At 38.6% G+C, this 23293-nt stretch overlaps 1 protein-coding gene across 1 annotated transcript in view; it reads left to right on the forward strand.

Moving 5' to 3' along the window:
* Positions 1-22828, forward strand: part of LOC140160211 (uncharacterized) — a 41193-nt gene extending 18365 nt beyond the window's left edge. Inside the window, exons 5-17 of the mRNA XM_072183489.1 lie at positions 758-892; positions 1072-1431; positions 1568-2403; positions 6371-6539; positions 7576-7590; positions 8602-9869; positions 11040-11995; positions 12767-13049; positions 13890-14113; positions 14940-15043; positions 16140-16232; positions 17981-18016; positions 18705-22828. Of these exons, the coding sequence (XP_072039590.1) occupies positions 758-892; positions 1072-1431; positions 1568-2403; positions 6371-6539; positions 7576-7590; positions 8602-9869; positions 11040-11995; positions 12767-13049; positions 13890-14113; positions 14940-15043; positions 16140-16232; positions 17981-18016; positions 18705-21137 (6912 nt within the window). The 3' untranslated portion in view covers positions 21138-22828. The remainder of the gene's footprint in view (positions 1-757; positions 893-1071; positions 1432-1567; positions 2404-6370; positions 6540-7575; positions 7591-8601; positions 9870-11039; positions 11996-12766; positions 13050-13889; positions 14114-14939; positions 15044-16139; positions 16233-17980; positions 18017-18704) is intronic.
* Positions 22829-23293: the final 465 nt, after the last annotated feature.

Here is a 23293-nt window from a genome sequence, read left to right on the forward strand (position 1 = left end):
ATTATCGGAGTGATGTATAAAGTTACGTGAAGCATTACCAAGAATCCATCTGCCTTATTTTTGCTTTTGCACAGAATTCAATCGATTTTAGGTGGTTGGCCATGACATAATCAACAACAATAAAAAAAAACAAATCAAATGCTGCTGGCTACCGATTCATGATTGGCAATGCTTTTGTCGTACTAGTTGAGATCTAGACTTTTGAGGGTGCTCTTTGTTCAAAATTATTCACATCAGCTTAAATAGTTTGACTAGTCAGTCTCTTCACAACTGCCCTGACATGTAGAACATAAACAATAACATATTCAAAGTCTAGCAATTTTAGTAATTCAGTAGATGGTAATTGTGTTGCAATTTTATATACAAAGTTCAAACCAATTTGATTTTAACATATCTGCATTGGCAGTGATTACATTTAGTTGTTCATTTGTCAGCATTGCCACATGTTTTAAGAGTGCTCATTTCATCTCAGCTTGACTATTTCACCAAGTCTTCACCATTGATTTCTGGTGATTTTGAAAAGGTCAGCAGTATGTTAATCATTTCTGTGACCTTGTCTTGTCGTTTATATGATAATATCATGTGCAATGCAGTCATTTTGATCGTACTAATGATATCAACTTGCACAGAATGTCTTCATCTACAAAATAATCATAATGATGCATCACGTTCTAAAAAAGTCCAATGAATTTTGAACAAAATAAAAAGTATCGAAGTCCTAATAAATATTTTGTAATGTTCATTTTCTTTATTTCAGGCTAAAGAACTAGAAATAAAGAATGCTCAGTTGGTAAAACAGCAGTCACAGCAATTCATGCTGCAGCAGCAAACCGCAAAACAGGCAACAGCCATGGATACATCTACGAGTATGCCACCGGGTATACCCACACAGGTACATAGCATATTCATCAGGTCTTTGCCATTCTAAATATGTATACTTCAAATACTTTAGACCAATAATTTAGTTATGAGGCCCAAAAATGTCCATAATTCCAGGGTTAAGACCACCCTAAAATACCAAGCCTTTGTGAAGCACAAACTTAATTGCATTAATTTCTATTCCATCCTTAGGTTCCTGTTGCAACTGCATCAGTTGCAGCAACTGCTACAACTGTGTCAAGTAGAGACCAGCGTCGTGCAGCCAGCCGAGACCCACGCTTAGCCAGCCGAGATCCAAGAGTCCGTGCTGCAGCAGAACAAGCATCAGTAACGCCACCATCCCTGCCAACAGTGCCTCCACCTCAGCAAGCCCTCCCTCCTCCACCACAAGCCCTCCCTCCTCCACCCCAGCAAGCCCTCCCCCCTCCCCAGTTTGCACCACCTATGCAACCCCCATTGCCATTGCAACTTCCATCATCTCAGCCTGTGCCGTTGCCCCAACCACCACTCCCCCCACCAGTCCCATCATTTCAACCATTGCCACCGCCTCCAGTAATGCCAATCCCCCCACAGCCGATTCCCCAGCATGTGTTGGCACAATACCCAGCTCCAATCCCTGCGCAAGTTGGCATAAACCAGTGGCCTATGCAGCAGCCGTCTTTTATTGAACAACCACCTTTACCTCCAGCTCCGTCATCAAGTGCACCGCCTAAAACCTCCAGAACCAGTGAAGGATGGAAAACCATCACCAGCTACTGATCCTGGGAAAAAGCAGCAAACTACAAAATCAGAGAAAGAAACCAAAGAAACTACTCAAAAGAAGAAACCAGAACCAAATAAGGAGGTCAAGAAAAATAGTACTTCAAAACCAGTTGTTAAGGAAACGAACACTAGTAAAACTAAGAAAGATGTCAAAGTAGACAGTAAAGCAAAGACTAGTAAACAAAAGAGCTCTGAAAGTGATGAAGATGTGGTAGAAATTAAAAGTGTGAAAAAGACAGAACCAAAAAAGAGCACATGGCTTGGTAAAGGTAAAGATACAAAAAAAGACAGTCTACCACGAATTCCAAAAAGACGATCCACAAGATCCAGATCACGTTCACGTTCTCGCTCACCCCATAGTAGGTCTAGATCACCTCGATCAAGATCAAGATCACCTCATTCAAGATCACCAAGGGGATCGGATAGAAGGGATCGAAACAGAGATAGACCAAAAGACTGGGATAGGGAAAGTGATAAGCAAAAAGGGAAGGAAAAGAGTAAACTAAACAAAGAAAAAGCAAAGGTGAAAACTTCTCCTAAACCGAAGATTAAAGGCAAGGATAAAAAAGATGCAGAGAAGAAGCCTGAAAGTGTCAAGAGATCACGTAAGAGTAGTAAAGAAAGTGAGAAGACTTCAGATGAATCATCCAAAGAAAGTGATTCATCTTCTAAGGAGAAAAGAGCAACTCGGAGTGAGACAAATAAGCAGTCTACAGGGAGTAAAAGACAGAAGCTGGAACATGGAGGCAGTGGTGCACCATGGTAAATTGTTTTCTGTTGTTTTTCAAGGTGTTTTTTAAAAGGGCTCGGATAGCAGCATTTGCACAGTATTTTTGTGGGACCTGAGAGCACATTGGACACACCAAATTATATTCTGAAAACGAGGAATATCCAAATAAAATGGATTATTTTTGAAATTCACGATATTATACAAATTTAATGACAAATTATTAAAAAATTATATTTTTTACATTTAACAGTCCTCAAAGTAGTCTTGATAAATTTAATGATATGTACTGAGAGTGTCAGTGTATGTAGTTGTAGCCGGGAGGAAAAGCCGTCCATCATATGAATGAACTTTCGTATTGAAGATATACATTTTTTCCCCAGAAGACCTAAAATTTGAGGTGTTTGGGGGAAAAATGTATATCTTCAATACAAAAGGTCAGAATTTTCATATGATGGATGGCTTTTCCTCCCAGCTATAAACAAGTACCCTGTACATATCATTTTTTTATAAATTTATTTTGAAGACTGTTAAATATCAAAAATATCTATTTTTAATCATTTGCCATAAAATTTGTATTATAATACAATTTTTTTTTTTAAATCACAAATTATTTGATATCAGAAGCACATTTTGTGATATTCAGAATAATTTGGTGTGTCTGATGTGCTCTCAGGCCTGCAAAAAATACTGTGCAAAGGTAGCTGACCGACCCTTAAGAGAAATGGCACAAGAAATTGATTGTTCTGGGATGGCAACTCCAAGAGCATTTATGATTTCCTCATCAAATTTGTTTTTTAAAACCAGGAGAGGGTTATATAGATCCTGAAGCATTGTGGGATATGACTTCCAGTCAATAGAAATTGTCTTAAAACTTGGTTAACTTCAGTGTTCTATTATGAGAATCATGGGGTCTGTCATGCATAAATTGCAATTGAGCACGTATGTTGCAAAGGCCTCATCTGGATTGAGCATTCACAACTTGAAATTTATGCAGGCTGGTTCAACCTTTGTTGATCCATTTTGGGCCTGGTTGGTCCCCTACTAGCCCCCCGGGTAAAAGCAAGCAGTCGCAAAAAAGAAGGGATTTTAGATTTTCGTGAGTCATCCTGGCTGGAAAAAAAAAGGGGTTAACCTTTTCAGACTGTTGCTACAAAGGCGGCAAAATTTACATTTTTATAGCCCCCCCCGAGGTAGGAGCAGCTACGATCTGCAAGCATGCTATTCACAACAACCAAAGCCCCTGTGCTTTGTATGCTGTGAATTCTCACATATTCATCCGTCATGAGGGCTGGTCGTGTGTGTCTAACAAATCATGCCATCATGCAATGATTGGCCCTCATTAAGGCCTAAAAAATAGTTTGATTGACGTAACATAAAAAACAAATTAGGGTAGGTCGGTCAGGATTTTTTTTTAAAGACCCATTCAGTGATCCCAATTGCTTAAAAGTGAAGGATAAGTCATTCAAATTGTCATTTAGTATTTTTGAAATGAAAATTTTGGCAAAACACAAAGAAAACGGCAGTATTGACGAAGTTGAAGCCCCATTCGAATACATGTAGCTAATTTAGATACTGTCAGTATCTAAATTACAGATTCATGTAAATTCCTTATTTTTGACTTGAATACACAGGTTTCGGCTGAACCACTATCGGGCTATGTTTACATATTTATGACAATGACAAATTTTTGTCAATGACAACGCCAAAAATTGCTTGCCCCCCCCCCCCCCTCTCGGCCGAAACAGACAGAAATAGTGACTTCATAGTCTTTCCACACAAGTTCAGACAAAACATAAGAGTTGATAAACATGTCTGCATTCAATCCTGGTGTTAAATTTGGATGGCACACCCAAGATTCTTAGTAATTTGCACAATCATCCCACAATGTTGATGGCTGTATGTGGGTTTCCAAATTAACCTCATATTTGGCCATTTTAGCCCAAATTTGTGCACGCTTCGCACAAATTTATTCCACTTTTGCACCATATTTCTGGGGGGGGCACTCCAACTTTGGAGATGACGCATATGTAGGGCTGTTAAGACCCCCCTTTTTCAGCGTTGCTGTCACCCAAAGACCCCATATTTTTTTACAAACACATGTTCTGTCACCCAAAGACCCCCTATTTTTTCATTTGATCTGTCTCCCAAAGACCCTTACAAGTTCAATTTTAACAGCAACTTTCATTTATCACTGATTTTGTTACTTATTTTGAAAAAACAAAGAAATTTGAAGCCATTTGAACTTGAAATTCGATTTTGAGGTTTCTATGGCGCTGTTTGGCTCTCACCCAAAGATTTCATTTAAAAAATGTCATGTTCTCACCCAATGACCCCATATTTTTGGCCCCCACATATATGTGGGGCTTATGTTATCATCGAGATGGTTGTTTGTTCCCCTGTTTGTTTCTTTCTTTGTTTCTTTGTTTGTTTGGTTGTTTTTTTGTCCGGGCGGAAGCAAATTCATTAATCCACTCTCCAGCTTAAACGCTATCACCGATCAACTTCAAACTTGGTATGGAGATAGGGTATGGTGGCCTCATGTGCTGCATAGTTTTGTGTTGCATTATTTGCATATTTATGAATATTAATGAGCTCATTAGCATATTTTGCCTACATGGTCATTAATCCACTCTGCAGTACAAACGCAATCACAGATCAATTTCAAACTTGGTACGGTGATAGTATATGGTTGCCTCATGTGCTGTATACTTTTGTGTCGCATTATTTGCATATTTATGAATATTAATGAGCTCATTAGCATATTTTGCCTACATTGTCGTTAATCCACTCTGCAGCTGAAATGCAACCACCGATTAACTTCATTATTATGTTTTCAGGGTTATTAGGAGTTAAGAAAACCTAATAATGATAATATTGGATGGCTTATTTCGCATGATACCATAACATATCGGATTCGTCATACAAATATCGAACTCGCCGTTGGCTCGTCCGATATTTTTATGACTCATCCGATATGTTATGGTATCATGCTCAGCCATCCAATATTATATCAAACTTGCTACGGTGATAGTCTATGGTGGCCTCATGTGCTGTATACTTTTGTGTCATGTTATTTGCATATTTATGAATATTAATGAGCTCATTTGCATATATTTGGCCTACATTGTCATTAATCCACTCTGCATCTTTAACGCAATCACCGATCAACTTCATTATTATGTTTTCCGGGTTATTAGGAGTTAAGAAAACCTAATAATGATAATATTGGATGGCTTATTTCGCATGATACCATAACATATCGGATTCGTCATACAAATATCGAACTCACCGTTGGCTCGTCCAATATTTTTATGACTCATCCGATATGTTACGGTATCATGCTCAGCCATCCAATATTATATCAAACTTGGTACGGTGATAGGATATGGTGGCCTGATGTGCTGAATAGTTTTGTGTCATTTTATTTGCATATTTTACGAATATTAATGAGCTCATTTGCACATTTTGCCTTCATTTCCATTAATCCACTCTCCAGCTTAAACACAATCACTGATCAACTTCAAACGTGGTATTGTGATAGTATATGGTGGCCTCATGTGGTGTATAGTTTTGTGGGGGGCCACCTTAATTACGAACCGCGTAATTCTAGTTTACATTTTACTCTCACCGAATGCCAAAATCATGCTCTCACCCAATGACCCCTATTTTTTACATTTTGCTCTCACCGAATGCCCCTTAGTGCGAAAGTGCCAGCCCTACACCTATATCCATTTCAAATTGAAGTGCCCCCCCGGCATATTTCAACAGTTCAGCTTTGTGCGCATTTGTACCATAAACTTATTCGGTTGCCAAAAGGTGCTGGATTGACTATACTTCCAAGAATTTTTTTCCAACCCCATTCCCCCCCCCCCATGTCAAAAAGAAATCTACGCCACTGGTAAGTTAACCAAATTTGACACACAAAATTCACAACAAACCAATGCCAGTCACTGTCAAAATTGAAAAGTAACTAATTTTTATTTATTTATTTTTTCACAGGGCTAAAAAGGACAGAGAAGGAAAGAAAAGTGATGATGGTACTAAACCAGGGCCATCTGGGGAACGGGCCAGTTCACCATCCAGTAAAAGACGGAGATCCAGCATTGACCCAAATGTCAAGATACCCAAAGAACTTTCTCTGGAAAAACACAGTGTTATATTAGCTCAGGTATGGTGCATGTGTATAATATTTGAAATGCCAGTATGTGTGTTCTCCTTGGTTGTTTGTAGTTACATGTATGCCTTTCCATTACATAATAATTTCAATCGAGATGGATGAGTAGTCAATTAATCAGCAATTGTCCATGCTTTTTATATCACCAGACAATGTTTTGATGATCCATAGCCATTGGTAAAACAGACCAAAGTTAAAGATACTTAAAAAGACCAAATAAAAACAAATGACAAAAGATCTTCTTCTGGACTTGCAATGAATGTCTGATTTTTAACCAATATTTTGATTTCGAAGTTATTCATCCCATAACAAAAAGTACTTAAAAAGAGACTGAAAACAATGTTTGTGCACAGAGGCTAATTTAATCTGCTAATATATTAGAGTGACTTAGCGCCATATTGTTACATTAGCTGAGGAGGATTCCCTCAATATTTTTCAAAATTCTGTTTTTTACACAATTGTAGTGTACTTTATTAAACTAACATACCCTGCAAAAGTCAAGACTTTAGGTGCTGTAGTTTTGTCAAAATCAAAGATTTTGAATAAACCATCAGAATAAGACTTTACTATTACAATGGACATACATGTATTAGTCAACCGTGTATGTGATGATCATAACACAGTACGTACATGGTGTGCGGGACAGTCATGTACACACATCAAAGGACCGTACCGTAGCACGACCGACAGAGTGACATGCATTGGCAACATGGACGCTGGTAGTAAATCCCAATTTTCTTTGCTTTCCCTCAGTTGTTCAGCTCAAAATTAAAAGGGGACATATCTGACAGTAAAAGCTAACATATTATGGAAAAGAAATATTAATCTATTTTTAATGAAAATGTTACAGTATGGCTTTAATACCAGTAAATGCTCAGTAGGGTGCACCATTGCAACAAATTCAGAATCCTATGATCTGATCTGATCCCAGGTTACTAACATAGCCCAATTTTCCAATTGGTAGTTGGTGTATTAAACCAGTCTCCTGTTTTGTCTTTTTATTTGTTGTGTATTCCTTTGTTTGGTACAGCCTCCTGGAGATAGTGTAAGTGTTAATACCATTTGACATGTCACATTTACTTGGAATTTCTTTTCAACTTTGGTGTAACTCATGAGGTGTTGGTCATGGCTTGTATAGCATGGATGCAGGCATCCAACAGACTGTCATTAGATGGAATTTCTTATATTACATAATTCTATGTTTGTTATTTCAAGACTATGATATGTCAAGGTTGAATGTTCGTTAGTGATGATGGTTGTCATGCTCCACTTGTGCATTTTTTGTTTCTGAGATGTTTCTTTTTGTCTTGTCCACATGTAATCACTCTAAGTATGGAAAACTTGATGTGGCTTAATTGCCATAGATTTTATGCTGCATGCCTTCTGTAAATCAAAAAAACCTGTTAGGATAATAACTACGCTTGAAGCTCTTGGTAAAATGCAAGGTGAATGAAATTTTATTAAGAATGTTATTGGACTTCTGACAACTCATTTTAAAAGCTTATGCACATTCAGTAATCAACTGTATTTCTTTCCATCAATCAGTGAAACACTTACGTATAATGGCCTTATTTTTTATAAAGTACATATCAGATTAGCATATGGAAATGATTTGCCTATGTTCACAAAATATTCCAACACTGTGGTCTGTCATTGAAGATCATTTGTACCATATGCAGGAATAGAGGGTAATTGTGGATGCACCAATCTAGCTATCACCATTATCCAAACAGAATACTTATCATCCAGTGTCTAAATTAGAATTGACACAAAAATAACAGTAATAATATGCAAGCACTAGCAGAAGATTCGTTGTCATGTATTTAGTATCTTGTTTCTAATTTGTGACACAGTAGACATTAGAAGATATTCACAGTGTAAGTTATCAGTGGTTCACTGATTTTGGATGTTATTTGGCCAATTCACAAGCACTTGCAAAAAAATGTCACTTGTATCAGAAGTTCATTGGTCGCATTAAAGAAACTAGACATTTATGTGGCTTCTCACAAATGAGTTATCAAACTATTCTTAAATAATATATGTTTTATTTTTTCAGGCTCAGAAGCAGCTTCATTCTGGGGAGTTAAGTCCTGAGCAGCACCAGCAGCTTCTGAAGCAGCTCAGTGAACTCTACCAATTCCAAAAGATGAGAGTAGAAGAAGCATGGGACAAAGAGGCGCGTCCTACTGCTGAAGATCGACCTGCTGATCCACGCTTTATGGAAATGGTAAAGGAAATGGAAGGAGGCAGACGAAAATCTGATTCTGATGACATGACTACTTTGTTTCCAGCACGTGATGTTGATATGAGGCTGATGGATCCTTCTCGACTCCCAGGAGCAGATGAACCTCCAAAACAAGTGCCCCAATTGCCACCTGTTGATCAAGATGAGAGACAAATGCCAACAGTTGATGTGGACCTGAGACCTACAAAGTTAGTTGGTGATGCCAGGACATTGAGTGATACTTACATGAGGCAATCTGGGTCAGATAAAGATGAAAGGAAACTCCCATTAAGTGGTGATAAAGATGAAAGACTCTTGAAAGGCAGAGATACAGATGAAAGAATCCTACCTGATAGACCACCTCTCATTGCAGGGCAGGACAAAGATGACAGACCATCACTTAATCGTCGTGAAATGATGGGTGGCAGAGATCAAGATGAAAGGCTACCCAGACCCATGCAAGAGCCTCAAAGAAGACCTCCAGGACACCCAGATGAGCCACATAGGACAATTCTCATGGAAAGGATCCCTAGACGACCACCTGTATCTGAACCTGGAAGATCAGGGCTGCATCCAGAAGAGCCACCAAATCGTAGACCACCTCCTACTAGAGAACAAGAGAGAATGAAATCTGATGCCAATAGAAGGGGACGAGGAAGAGGTGATAGACCACCAGCTTTGCAACGTGAGGAACCATTAAAACTGAGGCGGCGACCACCGAGACATGAGTTTGAATCAAGAAATATTGACGCGCCTCCAAGATTGGATAGAGAAATTGATGCCCAACCCCCACGAGGTGCCGCACCTCTTATGCAAAGATATGAAGACAGACGAAGAGGATGGCCTGATAGGAGAGGACCAGGACCAGAGCCCTTTGATAGAGATGACAGACCTCATCCATCACGCAATCGCAGAGATGGCCCTCCACAATTCATGGACTCAGATCATCCAGAAGATTTTGATGATAGAAGATTTGGACCATACAATCAAGGCGGTAGAAGAAGAGGACCTGGAGATGACAGAAGACATCCAAGAGATCCTCGGGATAGAGGACCACCACCAGATTTTGATGAAAGGGGACCACATGGTAGACCTCAAAGGTATGTTTTGTTTGTTTTTATTATTGTATAAAATAAGAAACAACTATAACATCGTTTACTGATTATTTCATTTAAATTATGAATAGTTGCAAGATGACTAAAGCCCATATCATGATAAGCAGTTGCAACATACATAGCAGGGTTTTTTTTTCTGTGGTGTACGCCACTGGAAAAACGTTACGGGCAAAAGTATCATGCAAAGATGAATTCATGGTGGAATATTTCAAAGGAATGTATTTGACAAGGAGTAATTATTCATGTGGAAATATATTGGATTCTTAAAGGTTGCAGATCACTTGATGAAACAAAAATTTTACCAGGTGCGATTAAAGCTTGGGAGGGTTTGTACAGTTTCCATTCAATGCCAAGAATACTGTAGACTATTTAAGATTGCAAATAGTGTTGTTGTAATTGCCTTTCTAACAAATATTTGGAATGATCCCACACAAAAAAACAAAACCAATGTTACCACAGAGTCTGAAAAATTCAGACAATTGTTTAAAAAGATGGCAAAAAGTCATGGCATTTTGATTGTGGACCATGGAAAGGTTATAGGTCATGGATTTGGTTATCAAAAAGTCATGGATATGTGGAAATCTTCAGAGATAGTGACAATCAAGCTTGGTAAAAATGACTGTAAAACACAGATTAAATCCTTGCAATGTGAGAAGCAAGTTTGGCAAAGTTATGGGTATTTGATTAAGTATGTTGTCCTGTCTATCATCTTGGACATTTTAGAATTGGAAGTTTTTTGGAAACCCTGAGAATGCCTACATTCACTGATCCGAGGCCTCATGCGAGTATATAGTATCCTACAGAGTTGACCTATGGCATCACATGTTTATATTCAGAAAGCAATCTGTTCTTTCATGCCAGGGCAAAATAAACAGGAGCGTTCATGGCAAACCACAAAATATTTTGAAAAACCAACTTGCAATACCTTGGTTGTTGACATTTGTGATATTATGTAGCTTGTAGCACTTGTTTGATAACATTGTTGTAAATTATGCAAAAAATCAACTTCCTCCATGTAAATGAAATATAACTACTTTCCCCCTGCACTTTTTGTCTGAGACAGATAGAGGGTGTATCAAATGTACATGTGTGTCAGCTTGTCTATAATCTTATAAAGAAAGCCTATAACTAACCTTAATATTTCTCTTATTATAGGATACCACCAGACCACCCAGGTTTTCAACATGGCCCACCTGATGGACGTCCAGGAGGACCACCTAGGAGACCGCTAGATGGTCCACCAGATATGATTCCACTGACGCCTGATGCATTGAAAGATATACTACCAGAAATACTGTCCAGGAGGAAATCAAAATCAGCTGTTCCTCTTGTGTCCCATCAACAGCTGGAGTCATTAGTGAACGAGCTACCACCTCAAATATTAGCCCAATTACTTGGGGACCCTTCAAGTAGCCCAAGTAATCCAGATGGTAGTTTCAATCCTGCTCTTCTGGAACAACTTGCGCAGCATTTCAATGATATCACCAAGCAACATGAACCTGGTCCACCTGGACAGCCAGGGCAACAAGGACCTCGCTTACTTGGACCTGGAATGCAAGAATTACCAATGTTGAGGCCAGGTATGCCCGGTCATCCAGGCATAAGACCAGGATTCATACAGGAAGGTCCGCCAAGCTTATTGCAAATGGAAATCAGACCTCCAATGTTGGAACAACATGGGCCATTCCCAGGAGGTCCTCCAGGACACATGATTCGTGGACCTCATCCAGGTGGTCCTGATATGATGGGTCCAGGTCCGGGTGGTCCGGACATGATGAGAGGACCAATACCTGGTGGCCCTGACATGATAAGAGGACCAGTTCCTGCTGGCCTAATAATTAGAGGACCAGGTCCTGGTGACCCGAACATACAAGGACCCATTCCAGGTGGCCCAGACTTCAGAGGACAAGCTCCCGGTGGTATGGAGATGAGAGGACCAGCGCCTGGTGGACCTATGCATATGGGTCCAGGCCCAATGATCCAAGGCATGCCAGGAGGACCAATGGGTCCTGGTCCTGCAGGACTAGTAATGCCCCAGCCACAAATTCCACCAGATATACCAGGAATGCCTCCACATCTTGCAGCACAATTGCAGAGACCCAAAGGAAGAGGTAATTGCAACATTCATTACATTGTAACTTTCAAAGGCAGTGTTTGTTTGGCTCCCCGTTGGTTTGGTCATATAGTGCCATCACTCAGTGACCCCTTGATACAAATAGCTCTTTATAACATTGACATGTGCTTTTATCGGTACCTACAAAGGATAAATAGTATAGAAAATTGTTGCAGGTAATTCTACCTATAACAGACCGCAAATATTTCTACAATGATTTTCTAATTTTGTTACCCACTTCACACAAACTTAGCTATGAAATCTAATGTCCAATATGAAAACTTGAATTGAAATTTGTATTGATTTCCATTTCAGTATTATTCAATAGCACCAAAATGTACAAATTGAGCAAAGAATTTGTCTTCCACATCCAAAAATGAAAACGCCACTTGAGGCATTTTTTTTCGCATCTCCACAAAATGTTTCATTTTGAGGTTTCATGTGAACATTATAATGCATGTTCGGTCGCCTTTCTTAGTTTTCAGTAACATTGATCGGATCTGGAAGGCTATAACAGATAAGAAAGTTTGGATCAGCCAGTCTGATGTGTTTAAAAAAATAGATCGTCTGGTTCGGTGTGTGTAAAAAATATGTTGGAAATGGGCGGGATTGTTCCTAATTGTTAAGGTCAGGTCGGGTTGGTATTATGTGGGAAATGCCAATTTTGGGGTGTAAAATATCTTGCCCCACAGGGCTTTACTTCAAATGGCTTTGCATGATCGCAATATCAGGGATTAATGATGAGTTCATTTTTACACAATCAATACAGATTCACCTGCTGAACTGAGCACTCAAGTAGACATCAATTCTCTCTTCTCCAAACTACTTCAAACTGGCATCATCAGAGAAGTTAGATCCGACTCCCCACAGAACACCCCGCCATCGTCCGATGCACCAGCATCAGCCCCTGCTGAGCCGTCAATGGCAGCAGAGGATTCACAAGATGGTTCACAACCATTGGACCTGGATAATTTAAAGATTGTTATGGAACCATGTACACCAGAAGAAATGTTCATTCCAGAGATTGGACTCAAATCTGATGTGCTCAAAGTGTAAGTGTAATTATCATGTTGTCTCTGCCTTACCTGTCTAGGGTTACATGACTATTACTAAGTTGACTGTAATTCACCAGCGAAGTGGTTACGTAACTTACGTAACTGGATCACGCACCTTTTGGTATTGGTAGTGCATGCCATTTACTTTGTGTTGCGATCATTTCGATCGTGGTGTAGAACGAAAGCGTGATCCAGTTGACATGGTGATAATCGGATTACACATAACACTTCGCTTGCGAATATATACCTTGTGACACTGCGTGCAGGGTTCCCGCAAGGTCCAAATATTATGGGGTCCAGTTGGACCCCAAAATCTGCAACATTTGAAAAATTATGGGGTCCCAAACAATTTTTGGGGGTCTTAGACACAAATAATGGGGTCCAATTATAATTTTCAACATTTGAAAAATATGGAGTCCCTCATGATTTTATTGTGCTAAAAGACCCGAAAACTTGATATGAGTTTGTAAGTCGTCAAAGTAGTTAGCGCTAGCATAAATTCACAAAAGCGTGCGTCAGTCGCTTAATATCAGCTATTGCAGTTAATATCCATACAATCCTTTGGAAGACATGACCTTCTCACACACAGGGGTTATAGATTTCAAATGGATTCGCCCATTCAGGTAACCCCATTTGAAATTCTCACTCCCTGTGTGGGAGATGAAGATCATGTCTTCCATAGGGGGTGTATGGATTTCAGCTGGAATAGCCCATTTTAGAGATGAAAACTGAAATAGAGGTCTAATCAGTTATCATAGACCATAAAGGCTTCAAGAGAAACCCCTTGGTGAAACGGTTAAATTACTCATTAATTGTTTGATTCTCTTTTTTATACAGCCGTCAACCAGGTGTAATCAGGAGAATATATTGCGGTACAAAGTGCTCGTCATGCGGCATGCGTTTTGTCACAGATGAGATGGACAGATATCGTAAACATCTTGACTGGCACTTCCGGCAGAATCAAAAGAAGACAGACACTACTCACAAAGTTGTTACATGTCGCAAATGGTACTACCCATTGGAGGATTGGATGAAATTTGAAGAAATGAATGAACAAGAAGGTAAAAAGAAAAATATTATTAGTTACCATAGGAATAGTTCCTGTTGCAAGTCCTAATTACATAGGATGCATATATCAGTCGTAAACCATCTCAAATTTGACTTTGATGTATGATGGTTTTGGCTTGCTTTGTGAAATAAACCCCTGGGTTTATGAACTTACAATCAGAGGAATGCTTATGGGTTGTCAGTCTGTGAAGTCAAAAGCTAGGCTGATTTGATTCATGTAGAATACCCTAAAAGGGACATTTCGTGATCCACAGCCTCATCCCCCCACTTTTGCCAAAAAAAGATTTTTACACCACTGGATACCTCTGGCTACATAATGTTTATGTACCAAATATCTCTTGCAGATTAATTCGTTTAGCAAAAAATATCGCCAAATTTGAATTTGAGCGAAATTACAACACATTGTCTATGGAGCAGTGTAATACACATAATCATGCATAACTCGCAAACGCATAATCGGAATCAACTGAAATTTTGGAAGTAAGCTTTTTTCGTGGATATCTACTGAAAAATGTCATAAAAAGAGGATGCTAGGATCACGAAATCCTCCTTAGCTCCTTTAGCTTCTTACCTACTAGATATTACAGAATTAATAAAGGCACACAGACAGATTGAAATGAGCATTGCGACTAAATACCTTATAAATCGGATGAGGTTTGTATCTGGTAAGAGGAGCAAGATTTAGTATTGAGTTAGTGATACAGCCAAAAAAAAGGTTTGGCTCAGATTCCTGTGCGCATATGTTTTAAAATTTGCATGTTAGCGCATTGCTTTTTTTGCATGATTCTGATTTAATAGCTTGTACATTTTTCATTGCAGCCAAAAGTGATGTGTTTGAAGCCTTGGTGCAGGAGAAGATTGAGAGCATTGAGAAAGATGGAGTTAGCAGTGTACCTATCAACAATGATGTCGAAAATGATGATGTAAGTGATAAGGACATCCCTTAAAAATACATTTAGCAGGGAACATATTTGTTTTGAAAGTGTATACTATATTGTTTGTATTAAATGATCCCCCTATACTTGTGAGTAAGCTTAAAACTTGTATTAGTCATCTCAGTGACGATCAAAAATTGCATGGACAACCTAAATATGAAACTTCCATCCAGTTCATTACCTAATTATGATAAAATATCATGTTCCATGCGCTTCTGTGTGCCCCTCGTTTAATACAAACAATACGGCATATCAAAAATATCAATAGAAAAGGCATATAGAAAAAGGCAGGTGACATTATGTATAAGGCTATCATAGTGTAGAAACACTGAATCCTGTAAGACTTTTACGCTACTCAAATAGGTACACTCACCGGATTGCTTACAACAGCTCAACCTGCATCTTCAGCAGATGTAATTGCTCTGAAGATTTGTTGTTGCTAGTGATGTTAAAGACCTGATTTTTTTTTTGGTGCTTTTGGGAAAAAATCCATATCTTCAATACAAAAGGTCAACATTTGGCCAATTGATCGTTGGCTTTTCATCCCAGCTACATACACTTTTATATTAGATTTAGAAAGTTTACTTCGAGGACTGTTAAATATTTAAATATATATCGTCACTGGGCGGGAAAACCCTCATATGTACTTTTTGCCCTTGAACATGGATGAAGCAAACCATTCAATATAAAGTCTACACCTACAAGGCTTTATCCATTTTCAAGGGCCAACAGTTAATATGCGGTGTTTCCTGCATGAACTTTTGGCCCTTGAACATGGATGAAGCAACTTCTTCAATATAAAGTCTACATCTACAAGGCTTTATCCATGTTCAAGGGCCAAAAGTACATATTGCGGTTTTTCCCGCCCAGTGACTTAATTTAAAATGTTAAATTAATTGATACCAGAAGGACATTCCTCGTATTCAGAATTCAATTCGATATGTCTGATGTGCTCTCATGTCCCACAAAAAATACTGTCGCAACGTTCATACCAGATCCCTTAAAATTTACTTGACGTTTGTCTAAAATATTTAATCATCATTATAATTATAATTGAGCTTGAAATATTGATTGTTTTCCACAGATCTGCAGCATATGCCATGAAGCATTTGAACAGTACTTTGATGAAGATGAAGAGATGTGGCTATTACGAGATGCACTCAGGCATAAAGGAAAGGTATGGTTTTATGGATATATAAAAGGTTCTAAGTTCCCATAAGACTTTTTTAAATATTAAAAAAATTATGGAAGATATTGGTAGCTATTTTGTTTTACACACCTGGTCCAATTTACAATATCACATATTGCGTTCGGTCACATTGGCTCATTATGTAAGAAAAGTGGCAGTTTGTAAAGTTGCACTTTCGTCCAGAGTCAACTCTCACAAAGCATGGATATTCTACACAACGATGTGTGACATTGTAAATTGGACCAGGTGAGTGACACAAAATATACTACCAGTTTTAATTTGTCAACAACTTCTTATTTATTCCTCAAAGTCTTAGTGAGGAACTTAAAGCTTGTGAACTTAAGTTATCATAGTGTGAGGGGTAGTACATTGTAATGGACACTATAAAAGGGCACAAGGTGTTAGATTATCATGACATGGCCTTTTAAAATGAAAATTAAAACATGCAACACTCAAAATATACAACTTAATTACACTCCACACAAAATGAAAGTCCACACTTATAATCAAATTAAGTAATTCTTGGCCAAACTGGAACATGCGTGTTGTGTCCATGTAGTGTACTAAGCGTGTACGCAGTGTAGGGCGCGTGTATACTTTCTTCTGTACCGTGCTATATTCGCGTGTGTTTATCGCGGAGCCACTAGCGTTCACAGTGTTCCAGTTTGGCCAAGAATTACTTAATTTGATTATAGTAGAGTGGCCATAAGTTTGACATGATTGCAATATTAAAATTGATGCAAATATGCAAAGAATTTTTATTTGCTGCAGTTTGATGACATTGTATACCACACTTGTTTGAAGAATTTGAAACTTGCAGATTTTAAAAGATTTTGTGAAATTGGTGCAGTTTGATGTTGCCAATTCAATCAGATCACACGGTGTAGGATTGTTTAGCCTGAGATGTTTTTACTTTGGCAGAATTGAGTGACTGTCAACATGCGATCTGTGGGCACCTGCACTGACTATGGTCTTTTCAATTTCAAGAACATTGTGTGTGATTGATACCCATCAAACTGCATCGTTTTACACAGTAACAGACATAACTTTTTGAAATGAGACCACCAGATATCATTAAAATCTTAATCATTCCTAATTCTTTGGAGGTGTCATATTGCAGCTAACAAAATGTGTCACCTGCTCATATCTATTTTATTGCTAAACCTTCCGTTACCCAAGGTCAGTACAAAAGCAGGTGGTCGCGAACACAGGCAAGACTTGTGGTTCGAAAATCACCTTGTATTGCTTGTAATCAATTCTGTTAAAAATGTGGACTTTGTGAGGTGCTTATTTTAGTTTTCTCCACACACTACACCTGTAAGATTCAGCAACTCATGATTCCCAGAAAGTGCAGAACTGATTTGTTGAAGTATTTTGCTTTTATCAGAGGTAGATTTCTAGGTGTGTGACTCTCACAAATCTTGAAATAATATTTCAAGATTTGTGAGTATGATATGAATAATATATATGTATAATATGAAGTGGTGCACTCCATGTTTTGATATTATAGTTTGATGCACAGTTTCACGGCCGTGATTACTAAATGTATGAATCGGAAATCTGAATGGGATTGGCCGATCAAAAACAAAAACGATAGGAGATCGGCGGATGCAGAAAAAGAGATGATCGGTTCTACACTATAACCTATATTTGTTTACATGTGCATGTTGAAAGAGGATGAAATAAAGAAAATCATTGTTAGTTTTACATGTCTATTTCTGCATTTTTTTTTTCAGACATATCATCCAATGTGTTATGAAGATGCTTTAGAGGTAAGCCTGCATGTCTAAACCCATTTATTCATGTACTGAAATATGTATATAATATTTGCAATTTTTGTTCCTTACTTCATAGACAAATTTTATTGTTCAGAAAACCGGTCTTCAGTTCATGTTTTTGTATTAATGTGTGGGTTTGCATTTGAGCTGGGTGTGTATGTAACCCCCCTCAAAGGCAGGCAATTTGATGAAACTTTACATTCCAACTGGGGACATTTGTTGGAACTCACCGGTTCTCATTCCCTAGTGTTTGACATGAGCTTCAAATAACCTAAAAATGCATTTGAAAGCAGTTACTGGTTGACAAAATTAATGTGCAATTTGTGTAAAATGTTTGTAAAGCTCAAAACGTTGCTGGTTAGGCAGTCAAAATTGGACAAAACATCTGCGGGATAAACAGTCTGGGATATAGTCCCTGTTTGGCAAGGAATACCTGTAGGCATGAGTGTGTGTGTGGGTTTGTTGCAACAGTCATTGCACTTCAAATTTATATCCCATGGAATCAGACAGTAAATTCAAGCTTGGATTACACACTTTTATAGTTCTATTGTAGAGACAGATCACAGACTTGAATGCATTTCATACTCTGGATTAGTGAGGTTTCAATTTAAATTCTAACTTGATGTAATCTGATAAATTAGTCAAGCCATTGTGATGTTTTGTTTCTCATTGTTGCTTTCAGAGTTTTGGTGATTTGGACACACCATTTGATGACATTCCAGGAACGCCTTTCGTTAGGACTCCCAGATCATCTCTAGACAGTTCTTTCAAATCACCGACCACATTAGACAAGGTTTCAGCCGAAGAACAAAAACCTACAGGTTCAGGATTACTACTAAAACCAGCATTGTCTGCGAGCCAAGAAACCCTAGTGGTTAGTAGTTCTGAGGAGAGTGGTGTGGAGAGTGATGCAGGTGGACACAGAAAGCTTGTAATAGACGTCAAGAAAGAAGTCCCTGATGATAACGAAACTGCCAAGATCTCATCCCAGCCAGCTCAAGAAACCAATATTACTGTAGGAAATGTCTCTGTGAAGCCTGATCCTGATTCAATTATGTCAAATTCTGTCAAGACTGAACCTGCAGAAGAACCACCTGTGTCAAATCCTGTGAAAATTGAGCCTGAAGAGGAACCACATGTGTCAGTTTCTATGAAAACTGAGTCTGCAGATGAACCACATGTGTCAAATGCTGTCAAGACTGAACCTGTAGATGAACCATCTTTTCCTATGGAAGGTGTTGTAGAAGGTACTCAGACCGAGAAAGATACCATTGGCAACAACATTGCTCAATCTCAGATAACTGACATGGTTATCAAAGATGAGCTGCCTCCTGTGAAAGAGGAAAATACAATGCAATTTATGGAAATACCAGGGCTTACTCTGGCTTCAGAGTCGGCACTTGGAAGTGAGAATATAGTGGTTAAGAGTGAAATGAAAGAAGAGAGGACTAAAAGTGATATAGAACAATCAAATTCACAAGCCAATGAAATAGAGAAAATGGATACCAAAGTCAAAACTGAAACTGAAATGTCGGATTATCATCAAACCAGCTCTGTGCCTACACCTGATGTATCATCTAAGCCTACCAGCTCTGGGCCTACACTTAATATGGCATCTAAGCCTACCAGCTCTGGGCCTACACCTGATATGGCATCTAAGCCTACCAGCTCTGGGCCTATGCCTGGTATGACATCTAAGCCTAAGTGGACTGCAGCATCAGAGTGGGGTAAACCCAAGAAAGTAGCAATACGTACAATACCTGTTGATGTTCGTCTTAGTAGAGAGAGCTCTCCAAGAGGAAGCCCAACTCAGGTAAACACAGAAACAACATTGCCATCGGCTGTTATCAGTGAAGAAAAGAAAGTATTGTCAGATGTTGTCAAGACAGAACCATGTAGCGATGTAAATAAAGAGTCTGTGACACCGTCGGATGACAATAATGTAACAGCACCATCACTTGAGATTAACAAAGAAAAAATAGTAACACCCAGTGATCCCAATCAAGAAATGAATCATGAGTCCAGTGACATCAATAAAGAACCAATGAACATATCAAGTAATGTTGAAAAAACAGATTCAACAGTCCCAACAAGTAGTGAGAGTAAAGACACAACAGGTGAAGTTAAGGAACCGCCAGTACAAAGTGTTTCTTCTCAAGAAATTGAGACTTCTCAAACTGGGGAACTGAAAAGTGAAGATGGAAATGTCAGAGAAGAAAGGTTATCAACAGACCAAAGTACCGGAGATGATTCGGGTGTGACAACTCAACCAGAAGAAAATGTTGCATTACCAGATACTTCGCAAGATGAAGCAATGAGGACAGAGTGTCTGAAGGCTGAAACCGATGATGATGATGATGATGATCAACCACCTGGTACACCACTTATGGATGAGCCTGAAGAGGAGGAAGAAGAAGAGAAACCAGGGACTCCTCCAGGTACACCACTTATGGACGAACCATCAGAGAAGATTGGAGATGCCCCGCAAGGTAGTCTAGCCAATGTAGATCCTAAAGCAACAACATCAAAAGAGGCACCACGTGAAGAAAACACAAGTGAATCACAACAGAAAGAAGATGGAGAAAAACATAATGAAGAGCTAACAGCAGCTGCTGGTGAAGCTCAGGCAAGTGAAGTCGATCAACCAGAAACAGAGCAACAGCAAGAACAACCAGAAATTGAGCAGAGTAATGTCCCAGCGCCTCCACAAGTGGAAGAGCAACAGAGTATTACAGTTGTTGGTAGACCGAGAGTTAATCAGTATGGCTATTCAAGTCCAAGACGAGGAAGTCCACGTAGAGACGATTATATGCCTCAGCCAGACTTTGAACAGTCTCGTAGAGGTCACTACAGGGGTCGTGGTGGTTTTGATTCACGCAGTAGATATGATGGTCCTCCGCCTCACATGAATCCCAATCCTGCATCCGAGCAAAACCCCTCAGAGTATGGAAGGGTCATGAGTAGAGGGAGGGGTAGGGGACGGGGCAGGGGAAGAGGGAGGGGTCGTGGACGAGGAAGGGGTAATTGGGACTCATATGGTACAAACCAAGTACCTGGAGGTGAACAATCGGCAGGTAGTGCACAGAATATGAATTTCGCTGAGGATCAGTTTTAACAAGAGAATAAGTCTCTCTTAATTTTTAATTGTATGTGCTGACTGGATACACTGTGCATCACTTATATAGAACAGTGAATTTTTCAAAATGCAAAATAATGTAAGACTGAGAGAACCCCAACTCCATATAAATCATCACGAGGTAGAATATGGGAACCTCCTGCATTTTTATGGTTGAGGTCAAATTTGAATGATAATTAACCACTAAAGACATGCCATGTAAAGGTTTGCAGTAGTATGTGGTATCAAAACTAGGTATTATGCATATCATAAACAATATGGAGGAACACAATAATTTCCCTCTCCATGAGTGACAACCAAACATGCCAGAGTCAGCATTCTCTATACTAATTCAATGATCAAAACTTCTAAGCATACTTGGCTTTACATGTACCTGAAATATTTACCATATTCTATAAGTGGTATAGAGGTATTGCAATCAGTTGTTATATCATCATGATCACTGCATACTGACAAATTTGGCTATTCCATATAAAATCTTTACTACCCCTGTCGAAGATTTTGGAAATATCTACCACCCACAGGGGGAGCATGAATTTTAATTCAAAAGGAATGAACAGATTAAGCAGCTCCATTTGAATCTCATACATACTCTGAAAAAGATTCAACCTGAATCTTCTACTGAGGGAGGGTGAGTTTCAAATAGAGCTGCTAATGTATTCATTCCATTTGAAATTCATACTCCCTCTGTGGTAGATATTTCCAAAATCTTGCACAGGGGTAGTGTAGATTTTAAATGGAATAGCCCATATCAGATAACTATAAACTGGTCCTCAAGTTTCATAGAGGACAATGTTATTGACTTTATTTCCAGCACAAAGTTGTTTTTGCTATTATTGCTGCCCAGCGCAGTAAATCTTGCAGGGCAATTCACAGGTTAAATAGGAACAATTTATAGTATTTGTTAGTATGCCAAATTCATGATAATAGATGATAGAGTACATTTAAATGGTTTTTGATTAAAACATTTCAAGTATTGTTATTTCAGTTGAAAATATACAATTAACAATCACATTTGTAACTTTATACTTTTGAAGTACTGCTAGTCATGCTATGTGTATTAGAATATTCTGAATAATTATACGTGCTTTTCTTCAGTTTCAGTTACGTTGGTGCTAGAGTACACATATACCTGCACTAGGAAAAGATGATTTTAAAACTAAAGTCTCCTGAAAGTGCCTTACTTAAGTTGTACCATAACAGCACTTACAAGTTTATTGTTCACTTAGAATGTTTTAAATGTTTTCATAGCTTCCACTTATGCACATATTTCAATGGGTATTCAAGTGAAAAAATGGTCACTCTGTGTAGAAAATGTTTATGTGATTTGTCCCATAAGTAATGCTATTGAAGTGTACCATGAGACGTAGGTTTATTCTCACTTGGTCCAATCCCATTTAGCATTTGATTCCATACTGGAATGATGCATGACTGGGTTTGGAAACACTTTGACATGCTAGGTCAAATCAAATATTATAAAAGGCTCGTGTATAATACTGTATACGCTGATATTTTCACGGTGGTTTTATTTTCACGGATTAATATGTTCCCGTGAAAATAATTACCTGCGAATATGTTCAAATGAAGAAACTTCTTATGTATTTTATTATATAAGTTGCCAACGACTGCGAATTAACACCTCGCGAAATTGTCGGTGATATTTGGAACTGCGAAAAAATCTGTACGCGAAAATATTGGCGTATACAGTAGCTTTGTGTGCATTTTTACGGACAAGTTGCGTTTTTCATTCTTTGCCACAATGTTGGGGTTCCACTGCGATTTTCTGTGAAGAAGATTGGCTTTGTTCATGGCTTTGCTCTTTCCCCAAGTTTTTTTGTGCATCAAAATTGCAGTAAATTGTCTTGGTCGTAGCAGAAAAATGTACAAAAAGCATTGAATTGTACATTGGCTTTCAGAATGTTTTGATTTTCTTTTCTTGGATTTAGACAAAATTGTGAAGAGGGCAGCCTTTGCTTTGTATTGCAGCTCTACAGATCTATGTATCTTTGAGGGAATAAACCAAATGATCGACAAAAGCCTATAAATGAAACTGGAGGAGGAAGGGTGTTAATGTTGATTACGTTTCTCATATGTGACCGTACACCACGAATGAGCCGTAAATGTCCTCAATTGTA

Source organism: Amphiura filiformis, chromosome 9 (assembly GCF_039555335.1).
Source record: "Amphiura filiformis chromosome 9, Afil_fr2py, whole genome shotgun sequence".
Lineage (NCBI taxonomy): Eukaryota > Metazoa > Echinodermata > Ophiuroidea > Amphilepidida > Amphiuridae > Amphiura > Amphiura filiformis.